Raw genomic sequence first — 18,874 nt, 5'->3', positions numbered from 1 at the left:
TTCATATTTAATGAAATATGGAGCCATCCAATTTAAAAGATTGTGCAGCAAAATTACCTGAACAAAAAGAACAAATGTGTAACAGTGTTCGAAATTAATCACTGTGCCTGATGGTTCAAGTACACTTGACTCGACTTGGACTATGCTCGCGCCAACTTGGCTCTGCTCTGGAAAGTCAACTCGAGCCTTAATTCACTACACCTAATCTGTCACTGGAAACTTTACTTTGGAAGTCCAGCCAGTGCCAGTTTAGTAAAGAACCAATGTTATTTGGGCGCTTGTTGATGCACTTATGGCGCTTACAACGACTCCGTCGTAGAATATGGCACAATTCTCAAATTCTCTCGAACCTCATGACACGGTTCATCGTTTTGTAAAAGGCGCGAAGTACACTCTAATAAATGACACCTTTGCTTCTGGCAATTCTTTCTTCCATATGATCCTCGTCTGGCAATCTTTTCCTCTTTTTAACAATTCACTCAGCGACCATCCTCAGCAAAACAATCAGGATAACTACGCTAATCGCATACAATTCGCCCGGTATAGGTGCCGACTCTGACTTGGATTTCATTTCGATGAGAACGGACGTGGACCTCGGCCTCTGGAAGACGGTGCTAGAGAATGTCGGAACGTATAAGACGAAAATGTGTCGCGAAATATATCAGCGGCAAGGAGAGAGGACATGACAGCTCCAAGCCAGTAGCTCGATCTTGTGGGCTTGCTTTCGTCTAGGCGTGCCAGCAAGTCAAAAGGAGCTCTTTGCTACTCCCCTGTCTCCGAAAGCTCAGAACGACCACCTACTGAAGCGGATAGTTGACGACCAGGTTCGTTGGAGTGTATTTAGAACATCTGTTTATGAAGAAATAGAGTTAATTATACACAGCAAGCATTTTCTTCGTTGAAGTACCCTCCATCAGGTCTTTGGTTAATGGGATCGATCCAAAGTATGTACTTCCTACTCGCATGACCATCACCAGGAGGATTGTTTCCACCTACCCCTCGCGCTTGAATGAAGAGTCGATTGCACGCTTGAGGTATGAAGTGTGGACTTCAAAAGCGAATTCACCTTAGGCCAGCGTTACCGGCGACTCCCCTATGGGACCCTTCAGTCACTTGCCGTCCCGACGCGTCCTTGGTTATCTATCACCATGGACCTAATCACCGATTTACCTCCGAATGGTCCGCATGATTCAATCCTGGTCGTCGTGGATCGTTTCACGAAGATGGCTCATTTTCTGCCAACGCAGAAGACTTTAGACGCGCCAGGTCTGGCGGATATCTTCATCCGACATATCTTTTCCCTTCATGGTGCTCCACAAGAGATTATCTCGGACAGAGGGTCGCAGTTTATTGCTACTTTCTGGCGTTCCTTCCTAAGCGGCTTGCAGATCAAAGCTCGCTGCTCGACTGCCTTTCATCCTCAGACCGATGGACAGACTGAACGTGTCAATCAGATCTTAGAGCAGTACTTGCGCGTCTATACGAACCGGCAACAAGACGATTGGGTCGAACTTTTACCTATCGCAGAATTCGTCTACAATAATAGTCGCAGTGCTACGACCGAAATGACCCCGTTCTATGCGTCATTCGGGTACCATCCTACCTTGAAAACAATATATAATGTAAGAACTCGCACGACCCCCGAGTTCTTACATTTACGGTCCATTATGTGGCCGATTCGAAGGCGCAAGACCACCTGCTTTCTTTCACTTCTTTTTCCGTATTCGCACACTGTCCGGCGCCATCAGGAGCTTATTATGGATACAATTCAGAGTTTCGGTTGACAGGCTGCGCCAATGAAGAGGCTACTGTACAAGTGCTGAAGGCGGTAAAGGTGATTCTCAAAAGCGATTATAAAATCTCGGCCTTCCAGCCATTGAGGTGTCCTATGCATACGATGCAACTTCCATTGAAGAAAGTATTTCAAGAATGCTTGAAACAGTGACGTCAGCTCGAGATTTAGTCGTCCTTGCGAAGGACTCTCCGGAGGTTTCTCGGAGTATTTCTGAAGAGTCAATGGTCACAGATAACGACGAAGAGGATAACTTTGTAGACTCTTTCATTGGGCATGTTACACTAGACTCTGATGGAATTCAACCTACACGATGCTTACAACTCTCTTGCGAATGAGGAAACATCTGGAACAAGTCTTCAGCTCTGCCCAAAGCTTGGAAAAAAAGTCGTTCTGGATGGAGACGACTGGGAAGATATGAAATGGTTAGTTTATATGTTAAAGTTATTCGAAAATGCAACAAGAATCCTAGGAGGTGACAAATATCCAAAAGGGGTCCAATGGCGTTTGATTTACTAGACAAAGTTCTAGCGAATTTTCGGCAACATTTGCCAGACTATCCGGACTCCGAGGAAGTTGCCATAGAGGGCACGCCTCGCTCATTGGTGCTGGGAGCGCGATGACGCTCTCAGACGACCTAAAAATGAGAATTAAGCGCTACATTCGCACAATGTGCTGGCGGAATCCTCAACGGTCATCGATCCACGGTTTCACTTTAAACGCAAAACCGGCCTCTCTGATATCCCAAACTTTAGCAAGTTGATATTCTCAGACCTCTCTGACGATCCAACAATGCTGACTAACAGGCGGGTTCTCGCAAATAAATTATCTGAGTACCTTGATAAATACTATCCAGCAGTGGGTGCTTCGACACAAATACCGTAGACACAAATCCCCTAGATTGGTTTGCAGGCAAAGGACACAGTCATCCGCGAATTGCTCACATAGCAATTTTCCTTGGCAATTCTTTGCGCCTCAGTGCTGTCGGAGAGGATAATTCTCTGTTAGCGCCAACCGAATGGTCAATGATAATGGAGTTCGCGGTGGACGTCCACGCATGTCTACGAATTAAAGCCGAGCAAGGTTGAGGCAGGGGTGGCCGCCAGTGATGATTGATTATGACTCCCTAGCGCAAGGGGCGATCTCCGAACGTTGTTTGATGATCCCGGGCTTAGCTTCACTCGACTTTAATTCGGACTCGCCCGCACTCGACTGTGGAATTGGACTTGACTTAGGGTTACAAGTGAAGTAAACTCGAGACATGGGTCCTTAATCATCCGCCCACTGTATACGGCAAATATGCCCACCCATTTGCCCACCATTACTGCAGATGTCTTGACTGCACCCACCATGCTTAGTAGCAAGCGCCCTCCTGGCTGCAGATCACAGTCCGGCTTACGCAGCCCGTCGTGATTGTGAGTCGTCTTCGTTGCAACTTCTCAATCGGCTTCTTGCGGTCGTTGCTTCGTTCTGTACCTTGAGACAGGTACGCACTACTCACCACAATCTACGACCTTCCAACAACCATACAATCTGTCCACCACACAACAGGGTGAATAATATGCGCGAAATATTTCTGTACTTACGTCATTGGTATCAATCAATAATATGCTGCTCTACCGCTCAATAATCAATTGCCGGTAGTAAACGCGACACACAATCCTTCTCACATTCGCCCAATACCAATGTGCATCATGCCTTGCCTTGTGGCGATTCATCGCCCCGTCTGAAAACGACATCATTAATGGAAGATCGAACTAAGTCTCTCGAAATTGTCCAGTAGGTCAACGCTTCATATCGATTTTGTGGACTGCCAATCTTATTGGTTCCTGTCCGCCTTGGCATGACGGTAATATTACCTTAATATATGCTATAGGGAGCCATATAGCGCATTAAACTGCTCAACTTGATCCTTACAATAGCAAGTCAGTCATTTGTTTGTTTGCGAATTGGGACTCAAAACCTTTGCAAATATTACTAGTTTCTGTACCGTTAGGGTCATTAATTTTCACCGGCTTAAATATAAAGACCGGCAAATGGGGTAAAACTGTGAAGGATCATATTAATCAGATAGATGCACTAGATTGTCAGCATCGCTTATTAACCAGACAAGTCCGAACGCAATTACTCGGACATTGCGAGCAACATGCATTTATACAATAGAAGTAAATACAATATGACAATAGCGGCGCGGATTGCTGCAATGGTTGTCAAATTATCTATAGATGGCTCGAAATACTATCATCCCGTCTCAGAGCAACAGCAGACTCTGCACTTAAACTATCGGTTATAAACATAAATGTTGATTGGCCGTCGATCTTTATTCTGCTGCAGTAATGCTGGCGTCCTGGTAACGGCGAGCAGTCGATGGTGATTATTTATTGGCCATTTGCGTGTTGGAATTTCGCCAATTCTCTGCCAAGCAATAAATTCAACATCGGTGATGAATATAGGTCTCGCCGCTGCGCTTGCATAAAAAATTAATTCATCAGGTTCGCATATTGCAATGATTCGGAAAAAAAATTGTAGTTCGTTCCAATACTGGCTGACATGGCAATTTCGCGAATACAGGAATCGCAAGTTGTCTATTCATGGCAACCTGACATTTGTTAAACAAGACCACACAATCGTAACTCAGTGTATCAATAAGCATCTGCATTTGTTAAACAAGAACACAACAATCCTAACTCAATGCATCAATAAGCATCTGATATACACCTATCACATGCGACCGATAGCCAGTTCCTGCGGACACTTATATATGTATTTCGCCAATTTGCGGCATTCCAGTCGATACGCAAGCTTGCTATCACAGCCTAGCGCGCCCGAAGTATCAGAGCACTGACATCTAACAACTATGCTGCTCGGTCTATATGAAGTTGCTATCCTACTGACAATCAACGATACATATATCCTTAGCATGATCAAAGATGATTGCGACGGATAACAGAGACAGTGCCGAGACTGGGCATGGCGAAGGTCCGTGGCTTGGCGTTCTGCTGTCGTCTCAATTCGGCACTATCCAACGATGATTCATCATCTTGGCGGCTCGGTATAATTTGCATACACACGTGATCTCTCTTGGATTGATCTGACGACTTCTTATTCTTTACCTGAGCTGTAATTTGCTGACTATTTCGCAGTTCGATTTCCAAGAAATATCGCCAGCAGCGCCATCAGCACGCCGGACTAGCTGGAATTACCTGAGACATTATGCACTTCTCGAATCTCTACATAAGCGCTGATAATCAATTTGGCAGGGTGGGCGATGAACCGAAATTTTGGTTCTGCTCGGAGAGTTTATCCGCACGTGGATTTTGCTGGTAACCATCAGGAATTCAAGATTGCTCCTTGAGCGACATGCTACGATATTTGTCTCTCATTAAAAAAAGCTCAAAGCGAAGAGAAATCGGACAACGTTGGGTAAAATGGATAAATCATGACGATGTGCATTGGGCAAATATATTGAAGTGAAGGTCATGTCTTATAGTATCAAAACAATTGTTTTATGAAACGCAAATGCCGTATTATCAGCATTATGCTGCTTCTATGGAATCCTTGATGTTTTGTGTCCTATAATTGATGGTGTCAAGTTGGCTGCAGATTACTCGTTTTCTAATCATCGGTCTGTGACTGTTTTCTCTGTGTACTGCATTTGCATCTATCAGGTCCAAACACTTGTTATTATTGGTTGTGCACTCAGAATCAACAGAGCTTCAAGTTTGGCGCAACCTCTTAGCGGCACATACCTCAATTTTGCATTGGTTAAGTTAAGCTAAAACCATCCGATTTAATATGGTACAAATAGAGCTACTCTATTTACAAACAGAGCTATTTAATCATGACGCCGACTAGCACAACCGCCTGTTGCTAGCCTACCAGGCATTACGGCTCGCTCTGTTGTGTTGATTTGGGATAACGCGGATAACCAAGGCCGACGACCGCAGACCGCGGGTCACGGCCACCTGCGGTAGGTACTGATCCCCATCTATCGAGAGGGAACACTATTGTCTGTACTCTCGCTGTTACTAAGCCAATTGGTATCTATTGTCAGTTAGCATATATCTCTATGCTTGCTCATATTGCTCAGAATTAATCACCGGTCCGTATGTATTACTGTCGATCGAGTGTATATTATCTCCTTCCACCCAGAAATGCCGCGGTGGGACAATGACCGTAGATTCTGGATATGGAAATCGCGTCCGCACTTCCTCGCCCTCGAATGCAATGATTCGCTTAACGACTGTGCCTTCTGGATCGCGCGGGTTCCTGGTCGCACGACCAATTGTTAGCCCTGATCAGACCTGAGTACAAAATCACCCACCCACCTTAGTACGATCACTTCTCCTCGTTTATATGAGCTGTAGTTCTTTGCATTCAATTTCCATAGTAACGTGACGTCCTTAGCTAGTCCATTCGTCTCTGGATTCAGCGTCGGTCTCGAGAGAAGTTAGCATCTATCTCGCTATACCCGCATGCATTGTCGAAGAAATCCACTCACGTCATTGAAGACCCATCTATCACCCCTATCCACACAACATGGTTTGCGATATACGCAATAACCGGTACCCATGACAAGCCGATGAGTACAGTCTTAGCAGTGTACCTGAATGTTGCCCGAGTACTCCGTAGCCGCCGACTTGCAAATCTCGAAGATATGGAGTACATACCGTATCGATTACAAAAGCTTTTCAGCGCATCAATTGCAAATCGACGATGCCTCTAAAGATAGGGTAAAGGTTATGACAGAAATCGGATGACAAATTATTTATACTGTATGGCAATTGTTTTATAGTTGGGTGATACAGCTAGGTATCATATTTCATCGTCAACTTAATTTCGCGATGGGTTAGGGGACCTCAAGAAATATCAGATCATAGGGGAAAACGTCGTACCTGATAAAGACTTTGCTGCATCCTAACCTTGTTATCTTTTTCAATAGCTGGACATCATAGCATTAAGCACTGGATACTAATAGATGCTATGTACTATTAATTATGTAAAACAAGATATATTGAGAAATGAGTGTGTCGCCGAATGCCATTAGAGCTGCATTCGCCTCCCGTTTTGCAATTATAAGCCGTTAAGTACATACGATTTCAATATCAAAACATGTTTAACACGCACACCTGTAACATTAATAAACAAAATATAACAACCGTCGCTTATAAGAGAACGCCCGTTTCACCGTCCATCGTTGTCCGCAATAGTAACATCCCGACCGAACACCGCGCGCCATACCCGTGCAACGCCGCTCCACACAGCCTTCAGGATAATAATAGTTCGTGCTTCAGAGCACCCAGTCCGTATCTATAAAATAAGAGAATAAAAGAAACATAATAACTTCTGAAACCTGTTGGGATAAAACCAAACGCTGGTCAAACGCGTTCCCACGACGATGTCAAGTCCTGGTGAGTAGATTCTGACTCAGAGTTATATGGCGATCCGCTAATCGCACTAGAAAGTGGGGAGTCTGGAGTCTCCACGGGAGGACTCTCAGAATTATCCATATGAATAGTTCGCATATAGCTAGAACCACTGAGTCCAGGATCGGAATTGGTAACGCCTAATACCCACTCCACCGCCGTCTCGGGAAGAACTCCACCCAGGATGTAGTACAAGAAGCTACCCTTACCCACAAATTGGGTGCGACAAAGCGATTTCTTGTCGTCAGACGTCAGGCAGTCAAAAATCGCAATATTGAGTTCTTTGAGCGAGCTGCCAGACGACCGGTGAGAGGTGCTGGCGGTCGAGACAATCGACGAAGCGGTACCACTAATAGCACGGACAGCCGACGTGTAAGCCCTTCCGTATATAGTGCGAATATTCTCAGGCCAAGACAAGACATCGGCGCGAATAGAGGTATTAACGGATCTATAAGGCGATGTCGCAGGAGAGTAAGATCGAACATGAGAAGAAGTCGGAGAAGACGTTCCACGGGCAGCCGCGTCGGACGGCGCCATAAACGGCGAAGACGGTCCGGATGAGTAAGTTGACGGAACAGGAACTGACATGTTAAAGGATCCAAGACGCATGTGAATAAAGGGAACACCCTGAGGAGCCAACTCGCGTTGCATGCACAACGCGAAGGAGGTCAATGCGGACGCAATGACGCATTCAGGAGCATGAAATGGAGGGCAAAGTGAAGGAAGAATCGAAGGCGTAAGAAGCAGAATCCGAGCATTGTGTCTACGCACAAGTGGAATAAATCCCTGAGACAATAACGCCACCGATCCAACAACCTTCGTATACAGTATGTCGGACCAATCATACGCACTAATCGACTCCACCGGTCCAGTGGGGTAGTAAAGATCCGGAAGAATAATCACACCGGCAAGGTGTTGCTGTCTGTCTATGAGATCTGCAAACTTATCCACCACAGCATTTCGATCGACAGACTACACCAACCCCAAGTTAAATATTGTCCGCAAAATAAAGCAAGAGCAAACGGGTAACATACGTCAGGACTAGGCATGATCAAGGGACGAATATCGGGACTATCCTCCTTTAAAACAAGATGCTCTTCTCCAGGCTGCACGGTCATGAACACAATGAACCCACGTCGCTCAAGATCTGCAGCGATGATTTTTGCTATAGGTTCTCGTGGTGAACTTGCCAGAACTATGTCACGTTAGCCTCTAATCTCCGGAACTATAGCAAAAGTGGAAACTGTACCGACTGCCTCAATCCTAGCTCCATTGGCAGCTTTTCTCGCGTGACGACTCTTCCTTTTAGTTTGATTGCGCTGAGTATAGGTATATCCTGCGTAAGCCGAGCCCGCCACTCCGAGGACGACAACACCAAAGAGAATCTTATTTTTGCCAATCCAAGTCGCAACCTTCCTTAAAGTAGATGCGGGAGGCGTTGGAGGGGCAGTGGGCTGCTGCACAGTGACTTTTGAGATATGAATGGATGGAAGCGAGTCGACACCATTCAGGATTTGATCCCTTTGCAAGATTATCCAATCTGCGACGATCTGCGAATTATCAACGATATCTTGCACAGTCTTGTTAATCAGATCAGTTGAATAAACATTAAAATCGTAGACCATGTCCATGACAATGGATAATGGGTCACGCGACGGCGGGCTGGGCCACTGATTCGACATGTCGTTCGATAATCACAGCGGCGACAAGATACGATCGATCGAAAAACAACGCGTAATTTGCGGTCCTCAAAACCCAAGATTCAATAACCAGTCCCAAAATTTGTCTAGATCAACTAAGTAGGTTGGATTCGCGAGGTAATTGCGCGGAATCGTAAACGATGCTAATTAGTCGGTGGTGGACGAACGGTCAACTGATTCCGGGCACCTGGGGCTGCGCGGTGGGGTTGTCATCTGCGAATCCGTCAGTCTTTGATGCACACAACGTAAATAGAAAATAACGTTTTGGTAACTTAAAATATGACCAAGAATGCCAATGTTTCGAGCTGTAGATGTGTGCAAATCAAACCTAAACGCCTCCGCGCCTTGGGTACTCCGTACCCGGTTATACTCATTCTGCGGGTATAAACCATCATAGTGTTGTAGTTGGTCTAGGGTTACTATGACGTAAGGTTTAAAATTCGAATGCGAAATAATATAGCCCGATAAGTGCATTCTATGGCTGTGCATCGCATATACGAGCTGATTCTGGCATAGCAAAATTTAGTCGGATTTAGAAAAATGCAATTAAAAAATTATTTTATTTGAACGTCACCAAAAATGTGGCTGACATCAAATGTCGCACCTATACCTCTATTCCGAAGTGGCATATTACGACGCGACAAACGGACCTTGGAATTAACTGCAAGATATGAACAGCTAGTATTCCAGCCGGTAAGTAACGAGCAAACAAATTGATGACGCCGGTATTAAAGTATAATTAGTCAATTGTTCGAAAGGCTCGCAAGAAAGATCTGAAAATACCGGTGAAATTTTCCAATGGACGAGAAACGCCAATATCAATTCTGTCTCGAAACTATTTTAGAATAAGACTAAGACGATACGCACATTTTAATTACGTGTGGAATGGTGTAATTGAGGTGAGGTTTTTGTATCAGCTGGATTACAAGAGTTGGTCTTTTAACAAGAGACTTAGGATGTTTTCCATAGATGGAATCTAATGAATAGGAGACCTGTTGAGTTTGCCACAGTATCAGACAATGACCAGACAAGCTACATGGTTCACAATAGCGTATGAATTGCTGGGCCTAATATTGAGCTTAACAGTGCGTGCTAACCGTGGTAGCTACCGGTCGGTACTCTATTCGATCCAAACTGTAATCATCTAAACGATCCTTCAGCGTCACGCAAGTTGCGGCAAACATGCACGGAGTATTTTCGACGTTTATTTGACCAAGGCTTGGTACAAAAATCCAAAAAATTGATGTTTTGGAGCTGCGAGTCACAAAGGTGGTTCGCAGAACATGATGCACGAAGAGTGTGGTTTAAAGAACCATTTCAACTTGTTGTGAATATGAAATACAGGTGGAGTGATATAGAGTTTGTCCTCATAGACTTATGCTAACGAGACTACAGGGCGGATATCGGGAAGGAGTACACTATAGATTTGAAGCCTTTAACAAATTTTCCTGACAAGATCACTGTGACATTTGATCGACTTGATCTGCTTTGGAGTGCTAGAGCATTGCAAATGGTAGTGACGGCCAAAAAGTTCGCCGAGCTTAGGGTAATTAAGATATGATTCAGACCCTTCGATTTGGTCTCCAGTTGCGTTAACATGGATTTGTTTAGCCATATATGGGATTAAGGGTGGCACATCCGCTACACAGAGGCATGGAACTTCCAGTAATTTTTCAATACAGTGACTCAAACCCATTCACGAAACTTCTCTATCCAGGAGCGTCAAAAGGCGATTTTGAGCTTTGCTATAGGAATCGTCATTTAGGTATCCATCTAGATTCCACTTATAATTCATATGGATACTTTACCTTTGACTTCAATAATCCACTCTTCAATGATCCTCTATTTCAGGACCTTAAGGTAAACGATAGAGTCTCCTACTCTGATTACATTTCTCATCACTTTTTTAGGGATTTCATAAATTCGAAGTTGCGGAGAAGACAGCAAAGTATCTAGAAAAGGATCCTACTCTAAACTTGCGAGTGTCTTCTTATGAGGGAAGCGTCCTAGTTTGTCCCGAGACAGGGGATCTCTTAGAAGAAAGGGAATGCGAAGTTTGGCAAGTATAATTGCCTATTATTTAAACAAAATTTGGCTGACAATCTTAGGCATGTGAATCTTCCCAGACATACATACGAGACAATCAACAGCGCATTATTCCCCCCATGGATCCATCCGAGGCAGGTTTGTCCTGCAAAGTCACTGATAATTGGATATAAGCTGTATCAGTCAGTGCCTAATAAGGGCAGACCTAAGGCGCGACTTCCATTATGGCAGATCACAGAAAATGGTGTGCCTGTTTCCGAGAAGTGGTATGTTGCTGCTCACAAGAAGGATATGGCTCAGAAGTTTGGTGATCACGAGTTTACTAGGGTAACTGTTCAAATTTTGGTCGAGCTGTCAGATAACTAACACGCATGCTGCAGAGCCCTTGCGTGTTCTCGCCGCAATTTGTAAAGGTTATTTCGTACCTCGAAGAAGGCGCAAAGCCTATTCAGTACGTAGCTTGCAGCGTATCGGAGTTGAATGGCGAGGTTTTACCAGCAATGGCGTTACACTTACTGCTAGGCCAGTCCACAGAATTGATCAAAAATATTATAGTACATCCAGAAATCGTGAGCGCCCAATGCGAAGTAGTTGTCATTTGAGTCTAACCAAACTGTAGCAACCAGTAAAGAAGTATGACGGTTCGATAAACTTCCGAAGTGACTGGAGACAAGATCTATTGAGTTTCGGAGAAGATGCACTTCGGACAGCTTTGATAGAATCCTCTTTGCATGATGATTCCAATCATGCCTCACTGAGGAAGAGTCACATTTATACTTGTTCTCTTCGTGTATCGATGCTGTGGAGATTGTCACAATATTTTAATTATTGGATCGGACGAAATCGCAGCGGTGTTCCTACGTATTCGATTGATTTCTCTAAGTTGCGTCTACTTCCTCACGAACAGTACATCCTCTTCGAATTACAGACAGTGATTGACAAAGTAAAACACCATATGAGTGGATACGAGCCAAAGAATGCGTTAAACCATATTCTACACTTTTTGGAGAATCGGTTTTACCGTGAATACTACCAGTTTTTGAAGATCGAGATTGAACAGTTGGTAACAAGAAGGGCGGTGGATTTTGATACTTCCGCCAATAAATTCCAGTTTTGGACTAGTGACAGAGGACTTGTTATGACCAGTGTGTTCTCGAAGTTATTAGATCTAGTCAATCATTTACTACATCCATTTTGGCCATTTATTACAGAGGTACGGAGTCAGATTAGATTACATGCTGATAACCCTTACTAACTTTTTACAGTATATCCACCGCCAACTACATTCAGGATCGAAGGTGAATGATATCGTCCTAGATTTCTATCCGCGGACCCATATAGCGGCTGCTCGGATGCTATCAGACTCGACTTATCCCTTGTTTGTGACACCCGATGCTGATATTCGTTACGAAGATCCGCTAATGGGAATGCCTGTCACTTCCGATGTAGGATATCTTTCCGAAGAACTCCAATCAGGCGTTACTGATGCGTACTTGATCATGAAAGGATTTCAATGGCTACGACACTTGAACAGGACCAATGGTTCGCATGATGGAAGCGTTGACGATTCTAAGTTTCGGGTGACATCGTCAGAGCAACTAGGGAATACAGACGTTCATCCGGATTTCACTTACCAGGAGGACTTAGCTGCCATAGAGTCTCAAGCCTATGGATACGTGTCTGTCCGAGATCTCGACAATTCCGGACGGTATGCTGAGGTGCTGTCACGATACCGGACCGAGATTGCTCGATCTGCAAACTTGACTGTTCTAGAATTTTATTCGGTATGCATTGAGTATTATACAATGTTGTTCCTTCAGTAGTGCTGACTATTCAACAGCGGACACCCGGTATGCTAGAAGCCGATAGCGAACCGACTCGTGACGATATGCATTACACCTTGAAGCTAAACGACAGGATTGATATTTCTATAGCTGTTGGCAATAGATGAGAGAAATAATTGTCATGACTATCATTAGTTTTAAAAGTTTATAGGACAGTGCTATGAGTTTTTGTCGTTACTTTTTGGTTGTCTCTATCAAGATGGAGCCAAGTGTATGTAGAATCTACTGCCAGACTTAGAAGTCAATGTGCATGGGCTAGGGTTAGAAAAGTTCTGATTCCCGTCTCTTTTCAGCCGCACTCCACAATAATGCCTGACCCAGGTTGTTTAAAGGCCCAGCAATTTACGATCCCAAATTTAATAGCTAAGGGAAATCTCACATTTTCTCTTCAGGTACTAGTACAACTTGCCAATATTCCTGCCGGCGGAGTACACTTGAGACAGTTACAGTGACTCATAATAATAGAAATCAATTACCTATTATATAATTCTAGTTACTGAGTTGCAAAATACGTGGAACTCCTACCAATTACAAGACGCTCTCAATCTCTCTTTCGGAATTTGGTATTCCCATCTCCAAACTTCACAAATCGCGATGTCTCAATTCTTCAACGACCTTTGGGACTCAATATTTACTCCAGGGACGACGCCAACTTTGGTGAGAGCTACTCATTATTCGTTTGCTGCACTCCTGATTACACTCGTTGTCCTCTGCCTCACTACTTACAACAAGCACTTTTACTTCTTAACAGCCATTGCGGGCTGCCTTTGGGCTACTCTTACATGGTTCATAGGAGAACTGGACAAGATGAAGGAAGAAATGGCGAAGCAAAATGCTCCGGTCACAGATGAGGTAGAAGATAACGTCATTGACACAGAGGAGAGACCCGAAGAACCCAAGACCGAGGACCACAAGAAAGATGATTAAATTATGGAATCATTATTTGCGGATAGGAGAAGGTTTGACATATAGAGAAACCATAGATTTTGGATGTGAACATGATGTATCATATGGAGAGCATATTTAATATTCGGATTACTGAATTCAGAGAAAGGCCGCAGATCGCGGCGACTATAGTCGACGACTGAATAGATACCAGCTGCAGCAACCAGGTCAACTGCTTACACAAAATACCTTGGGCTCTCTCGTGACCTTTATTTTCCAAATGCAAATGCAGCATCATATTTAGATGTTTTCTCAAGGACCTCGGCTCCAGTTGGGCTTTTCCCATCACCCACGGTCCGACTTACCTCATCCCCTCCTAAAGGAGACTTTTGTAGCTTGCGAAGGGTTTTCTCTGCCACATCAATGGCTGCTGAAGGGACGCCGGCCAATTTGGCAATATGCAATGCGTGTGATCTATGATTGACTCCACGTCGCAGCTTGTGCATGAAATAAAAGACCCCGTTGTCATCTTCCATGAGATCTGTACAGTAACATGCTGCGTGAGGCAAGTCCTCAATCATTTCAGCCAAGTCGTGGAAATGTGTAGCAAACAATGTACGTGACTTATTAACATAATATAAATGGTGGAGACAGCCATAGGCAACTGCGAGCCCTTCAACTGGAGTTGTACCTCTTCCAATTTCGTCCATTATCACGAACGATCTTGACGTAGCCCGTTTCAATATATTAGCAGTCTCCAGCATTTCAACCATGAACGTGGACTCATCGCGATACAAATTATCAGCGGAACCGACACGGCTAAAAATTTGATCCACAACTCCTAACTCGGCGTAGTTCGCAGGGACAAAAGACCCCGCTTGAGCCAAAATATTTACTAACGCGTTTTGCCTTAGAAAAGTGCTTTTACCTCCCATGTTCGGTCTAGCCTGCGTCAGTTACACGTTACGCATCTACGCATTCAACGCCATGCGATATTTACGTACCCAGTAATCAGCCATAATCTCTCAGCCCTTCCCAAGAAGCAATCGTTCGGTACAAACGAGACACCTTTTTCTTGGAGCCCACATTCCACTGTCGGATGGCGTCCGCCGATTACATTATGGGAAATTCTATGTCATGTTAGATACGAAAACGAAACGCGAACCATTTCTGCCATACCCGTTATGAAGAATTGGTCGTACTAGCTTGCGCTCGCGAGAAAGAGTTGCGAACGAGCTCGCAACATCGAGCTCATCGAGCGCTCGAGCATTGCGTCTTATAGGCGACATATGCTCCAAAACCTAGGAAGCAATCAGGAGGCAAATACTCTAACATAGATCTAGTTACATACACTCTGCCGAATATTTTGAAATATCTTTCGCTCTTCAACTCGAATTAGTACCTTGTACGAGTCTATACGATTACCTATGACGGTCCATTTCTATATTTCGTCAACATCTGCAGAGCAGTGACTAAGCAAATTCTGCATACGTCCAAATGATACGAGCGCGTATTTTTCCTAGATATGATACATCGCGCAGTCGTATTACCATGCTCCGTCTTGGTTTCTTCAAATCTAGCAATATCCTTTCCAGAAGCATGAATATAATATCCCAACGAAGGCGACCACCGTAGGTCAAGCGTGGGACCCAGAAGTCTCCGTAAGTCGTACTCTAGTCCATCTCTAAGTGTGATGCATTCGTCCAGAGACTTGTGCAGCCTCAAAAGAGTCCTCGATGCACTAAGAGCAATGTCAGATCTATACTTCAAGGAGATAATGAACAACTTACTTGCGTTTCATGACTTCCATAGTCTCAATTGGAGCACCCTTTCTGGTCTGTGGCTTCTTCTTCGGCGCTTTCTGTATGGAACTCAAGTTGTCCAGTCCATTCTTCGATTCCAGATACATTAATGTTTCGGCCTCTTGCTTTTCCTCGGCAGATAGATGACGTATGACCATGTCATGATCAAAGGCGCTCGATATTAGTTCCTCCAAAGCACTCAAATCAATCAGTTTCTCTAGCAGTAGGGGAATGCTCTCTGACGCGCTGGGATTCTCGGCAGCTTTTGTTTGCAGATAGTCTTCAAGCAAACTTCGCAATTTCGCAGTGTTCTGAATTGATTGAAGCAGACCAAGCATATCTTCAGCATCACCACGTCCGAGTGTGAGCTTCTGGACAACCCGATTCGAATCGTGGGTGCGTTTGAGATAAAGAATGACCATTTCATGCAGGTGCTTATCATTGAGGAACGTTTGAACTAAGCTTTGGCGTTGAGTAATAGTCACAATCGACGTTGAAGGAGATGCTAAAATATTACAGATTAGTACCAACACAACGATCACAGGACGCACACTTGTAATCATACAGAGCCAGTCGGATAGTAGCCTTGTCCCAGACTTAGTCACAGTCCTCTTGATTGTGTTCAATAAGCTTCCACTTGTCAATTGATCTCGTAATGTCTTCTTAATTTCCAACGCACGTAGCGAATTTGCGTCGATAAGCATGTTGTCGAGAGGTATTCGACGTACTGGGGCTTGCAATTTGATTTTAGTTCCTGGTAGTATTTTTTTAACGTAGTGCAAGAGCGCATTGCATGCACTGAGCTCGTCGTATTCGAGCTTACTCAGGTCTACGGACTCCGAACCGTCACCGTCAAAATGTTCACCCCATGCTGACAAGAAGTTACGACGTTCTGCTCGGAGCTCGTCATCGCTGAGATCAAACGATAGTTCGGAGGACCTTCCAACGTCCGGAAAAGCCTCATACGTTATGAAATATTGTTGTTCCTGGATCTGACTAAACAGCTTCTGCGCAATTCCAGGTTTCAGACGCTTGTTAAGTAGAATCTCATTGGGGGATATTCGTGCTAAATCACTAGAGATAGTCGCGCACGAACTCAATTGGGTCAGAAAGTCTCCTGTAGAAAAGTCCAACCATGCGAGACCAATGTGAAATTTTTCGACATCTGGATCTTCCATTTCACCTGACTGCAATTCTGGCAGCGGCTTTTGACGTAAGGATACTGCAAGGATATAGTTATTCTGAGCGGGATCCAGAAATTTTTCGTCAATGAGAGTACCAGGTGTAATAATGCGGCAAACCTTCCTAATGTACATATTACATTTTGTCTTGCCAGATTCACAATCGTCGAGGTCCTGAAGCTCTAATATTGCGGAGTCACTAATTGCGGAGTCACTAACCGCCTGATGTGTATTTCCGGATTTGGCGTTGACATTGGGAAACTCCTCACTGATGGCAACATACTTATTTAAATCTTGAACAAGAATCTTAAGATATCTATCAAGATGCATAAATGGAAAACCTGCCATAGACACTGGTCCATGAGCGGTCTTCTTTTTTGCCAGTCGCAAATTTAAAAGTGGCGCATACTCATCAGCCTGGTGAAAGTACAGCTAAGCGTCGAGATTAGAATTTTAGACTCAACAAGTAGTAGTAGCAACCAATGTACCTCGTAAAATGATCCTACTCTTGTAAGTAGTACGCAGTTTGGCAGACGTTCCATATTAGCTTTGGCATCATGTAGGACGGTGGGATAGATCTTGTCAACCTTACTGCTTTCAGCTTGTTCGGCTAACGCGTCGACATCCGCTCGGGAATCGTCGAAAACAACAAGCCCTTGCTCAATTAGATCACTGTAAGATGATGTCTTTGATATCCTTCGTTTTGTCGACTTTGAGGAGGTGGAGGTAGCCGTTGACTTTGCAGTCGCATAGTAGCTTTTACTACAGCTGGAGGCACACGGAGACAAAGGCAGTCTGCGATTTGGACGTGATAGTGAATTGTTCGAAATCAAAAGACATTGACGATGTAGGCTCTGAGTAGATCGGCTTCTCAATGTATCGCATCCATAGCCTGACCAGCAGGGCTTATAATTCGCGGCAGATATACTTCGGACACATATGAGAGATTGTTGAAATTTCGCGCGTCGCAACATAGCAATCCTTTGCCCACCTCAAAGTGTGGATAGCGTAACTTCTGGCGTACATGCAATTCCGATAAGAGAGTCTCAGATTCCCGAAATTTCAAATTCCGGAGAATTACTGAATTGGCAGTGAAAATGTGATCCACAATCTGCGCGTCAATATACTGTCTACATGACGAGCACTAGAGTTACTGCCAAAGGCATCCAAGGTTCCTGGCTAATCGACCTAAATAATGGCCGGGTAGCAATCTCAAAAATATGTGGCCGGGTAAAATGGGAGGAAAACAGCACACTTCAATCAATATTGTCGTCGTGTCGTGGATGCATATGGCAATTTTATCATATGAAATATAATTAATACAAGCTTTGACAATTACATACTTACGAATGACACCAATCGGTCAACTGTCTCTAGATGTTCCCCACACCGTCGACAACCAATCTCGATGTCGCACGAGTTTACGAACCGGCTGAGGATTCTTTCCTGTTTTTAGATATTTTACAAGAAGAGCTTCCATTTATCCAAGAGCGATTTGCCACGGTAAATGCACCGACGCCTTTAGTAGTCGAGATTGGTCTGGGAAGCGGTATCGTCACGACCTTCTTCCATAAGAACATTCTGCCAGATGCGCTCTTTATCGGAACGGACATAAATCCTTACGCATGCTCTATATCAAAAGAAACATCAAAAGAAAATGGAAATACGAGGTACTTCGATGTGTTAAGAACGAATCTATGGGATGGTCTGCGACCTGGATTGGTAGACGTATTGCTTTTCAATCCCCCGTATGTACCAGATGAGACAGTTCCGTCTATTGAAAATGCTGTCAAAACCGATGATTGGTTAGATTTTGCTTTACTGGGTGGCTCAGATGGGATGCAAGTCACGTCAGCTCTGCTGGATCGTCTAGCAGAATTCCTGAACCTGGCGCGAGGAGTTGCTTATATTCTGTTCTGCAAGAGAAATAAGCCAGTCGAAGTCGCCAATTCAATGAGAAACAGAGGGTGGATAGTTGATATGGTGAACGAGAGGAAGGCTGGATGGGAAGTCCTTAGCATCTGGAAGTTTAGAAAGGCTAAATAATTTTCGTTTCTATTGCATGTCAGGCGTGGTGAAACTGGTTGATTGTATGTTGGGCAATAATGCACCAATTTGGCATTTAAGGACTTTATCCTGGTCTATTAATATCAACACAGCACTAACACATACAGCACCAACTTAATTATGCAAGTATA

At 44.2% G+C, this 18,874-nt stretch overlaps 6 protein-coding genes across 6 annotated transcripts; 3 read left to right on the top strand and 3 right to left on the bottom strand.

The window, feature by feature from the left end:
• Positions 1-5,229: 5,229 nt before the first annotated feature.
• V1513DRAFT_452579 (peptidase S24/S26A/S26B/S26C) lies at positions 5,230-6,587 on the bottom strand. The gene is made up of 5 exons (XM_066899138.1): positions 6,294-6,587; positions 6,121-6,231; positions 5,893-6,061; positions 5,542-5,836; positions 5,230-5,469 (listed from the first exon to the last, which is right to left on the bottom strand). The coding sequence occupies exons 1-4, from the start codon at positions 6,458-6,460 to the stop codon at positions 5,678-5,680; spliced, it is 606 nt and encodes a 201-aa protein (XP_066751164.1). The 5' UTR covers positions 6,461-6,587; the 3' UTR covers positions 5,230-5,469; positions 5,542-5,677.
• Positions 6,588-6,800: 213 nt separating this feature from the next.
• V1513DRAFT_420322 (uncharacterized protein) lies at positions 6,801-9,146 on the bottom strand. Its single transcript, XM_066895933.1, has 3 exons — positions 8,468-9,146; positions 8,253-8,413; positions 6,801-8,190 (listed from the first exon to the last, which is right to left on the bottom strand). Exons 1-3 carry the CDS (start codon positions 8,898-8,900, stop codon positions 7,171-7,173), a joined length of 1,614 nt encoding a protein of 537 aa, XP_066751163.1. The 5' UTR covers positions 8,901-9,146; the 3' UTR covers positions 6,801-7,170.
• A 162-nt stretch (positions 9,147-9,308) lies between these two features.
• V1513DRAFT_487090 (uncharacterized protein) lies at positions 9,309-13,160 on the top strand. Its single transcript, XM_066900517.1, has 12 exons — positions 9,309-9,611; positions 9,662-9,817; positions 9,874-9,969; positions 10,024-10,262; positions 10,314-10,464; positions 10,530-10,778; positions 10,829-10,977; positions 11,027-11,291; positions 11,345-11,533; positions 11,584-12,177; positions 12,230-12,748; positions 12,805-13,160. The coding sequence occupies exons 1-12, from the start codon at positions 9,498-9,500 to the stop codon at positions 12,913-12,915; spliced, it is 2,832 nt and encodes a 943-aa protein (XP_066751162.1). The 5' UTR covers positions 9,309-9,497; the 3' UTR covers positions 12,916-13,160.
• On the top strand, positions 13,161-13,949 carry V1513DRAFT_466720 (ER protein Pkr1-domain-containing protein). The gene has a single exon (XM_066900083.1). The coding sequence runs from the start codon at positions 13,403-13,405 to the stop codon at positions 13,733-13,735; it is 333 nt and encodes a 110-aa protein (XP_066751161.1). The 5' UTR covers positions 13,161-13,402; the 3' UTR covers positions 13,736-13,949.
• On the bottom strand, positions 13,741-17,561 carry V1513DRAFT_466719 (muts domain V-domain-containing protein; the record flags this gene model as incomplete). Its single annotated transcript, XM_066900082.1, has 9 exons — positions 13,741-14,635; positions 14,698-14,823; positions 14,873-14,994; positions 15,045-15,134; positions 15,185-15,434; positions 15,484-16,000; positions 16,061-17,108; positions 17,165-17,413; positions 17,457-17,561. 9 exons carry the CDS (start codon positions 17,559-17,561, stop codon positions 13,963-13,965), a joined length of 3,180 nt encoding a protein of 1,059 aa, XP_066751160.1. The 3' UTR covers positions 13,741-13,962.
• A 379-nt stretch (positions 17,562-17,940) lies between these two features.
• Positions 17,941-18,851, top strand: V1513DRAFT_466718 (S-adenosyl-L-methionine-dependent methyltransferase). Its single transcript, XM_066900081.1, has one exon. It carries the CDS (start codon positions 18,054-18,056, stop codon positions 18,720-18,722), a length of 669 nt encoding a protein of 222 aa, XP_066751159.1. The 5' UTR covers positions 17,941-18,053; the 3' UTR covers positions 18,723-18,851.
• Positions 18,852-18,874: the final 23 nt, after the last annotated feature.

Source organism: Lipomyces chichibuensis (genome assembly GCF_038497645.1).
Source record: "Lipomyces chichibuensis strain CBS 12929 unplaced genomic scaffold V1513scaffold_48, whole genome shotgun sequence".
NCBI lineage: Eukaryota > Fungi > Ascomycota > Lipomycetes > Lipomycetales > Lipomycetaceae > Lipomyces > Lipomyces chichibuensis.
Note: the sequence above shows the minus strand (reverse complement) of the source record. Positions and strands in the feature narration are given on the sequence as shown.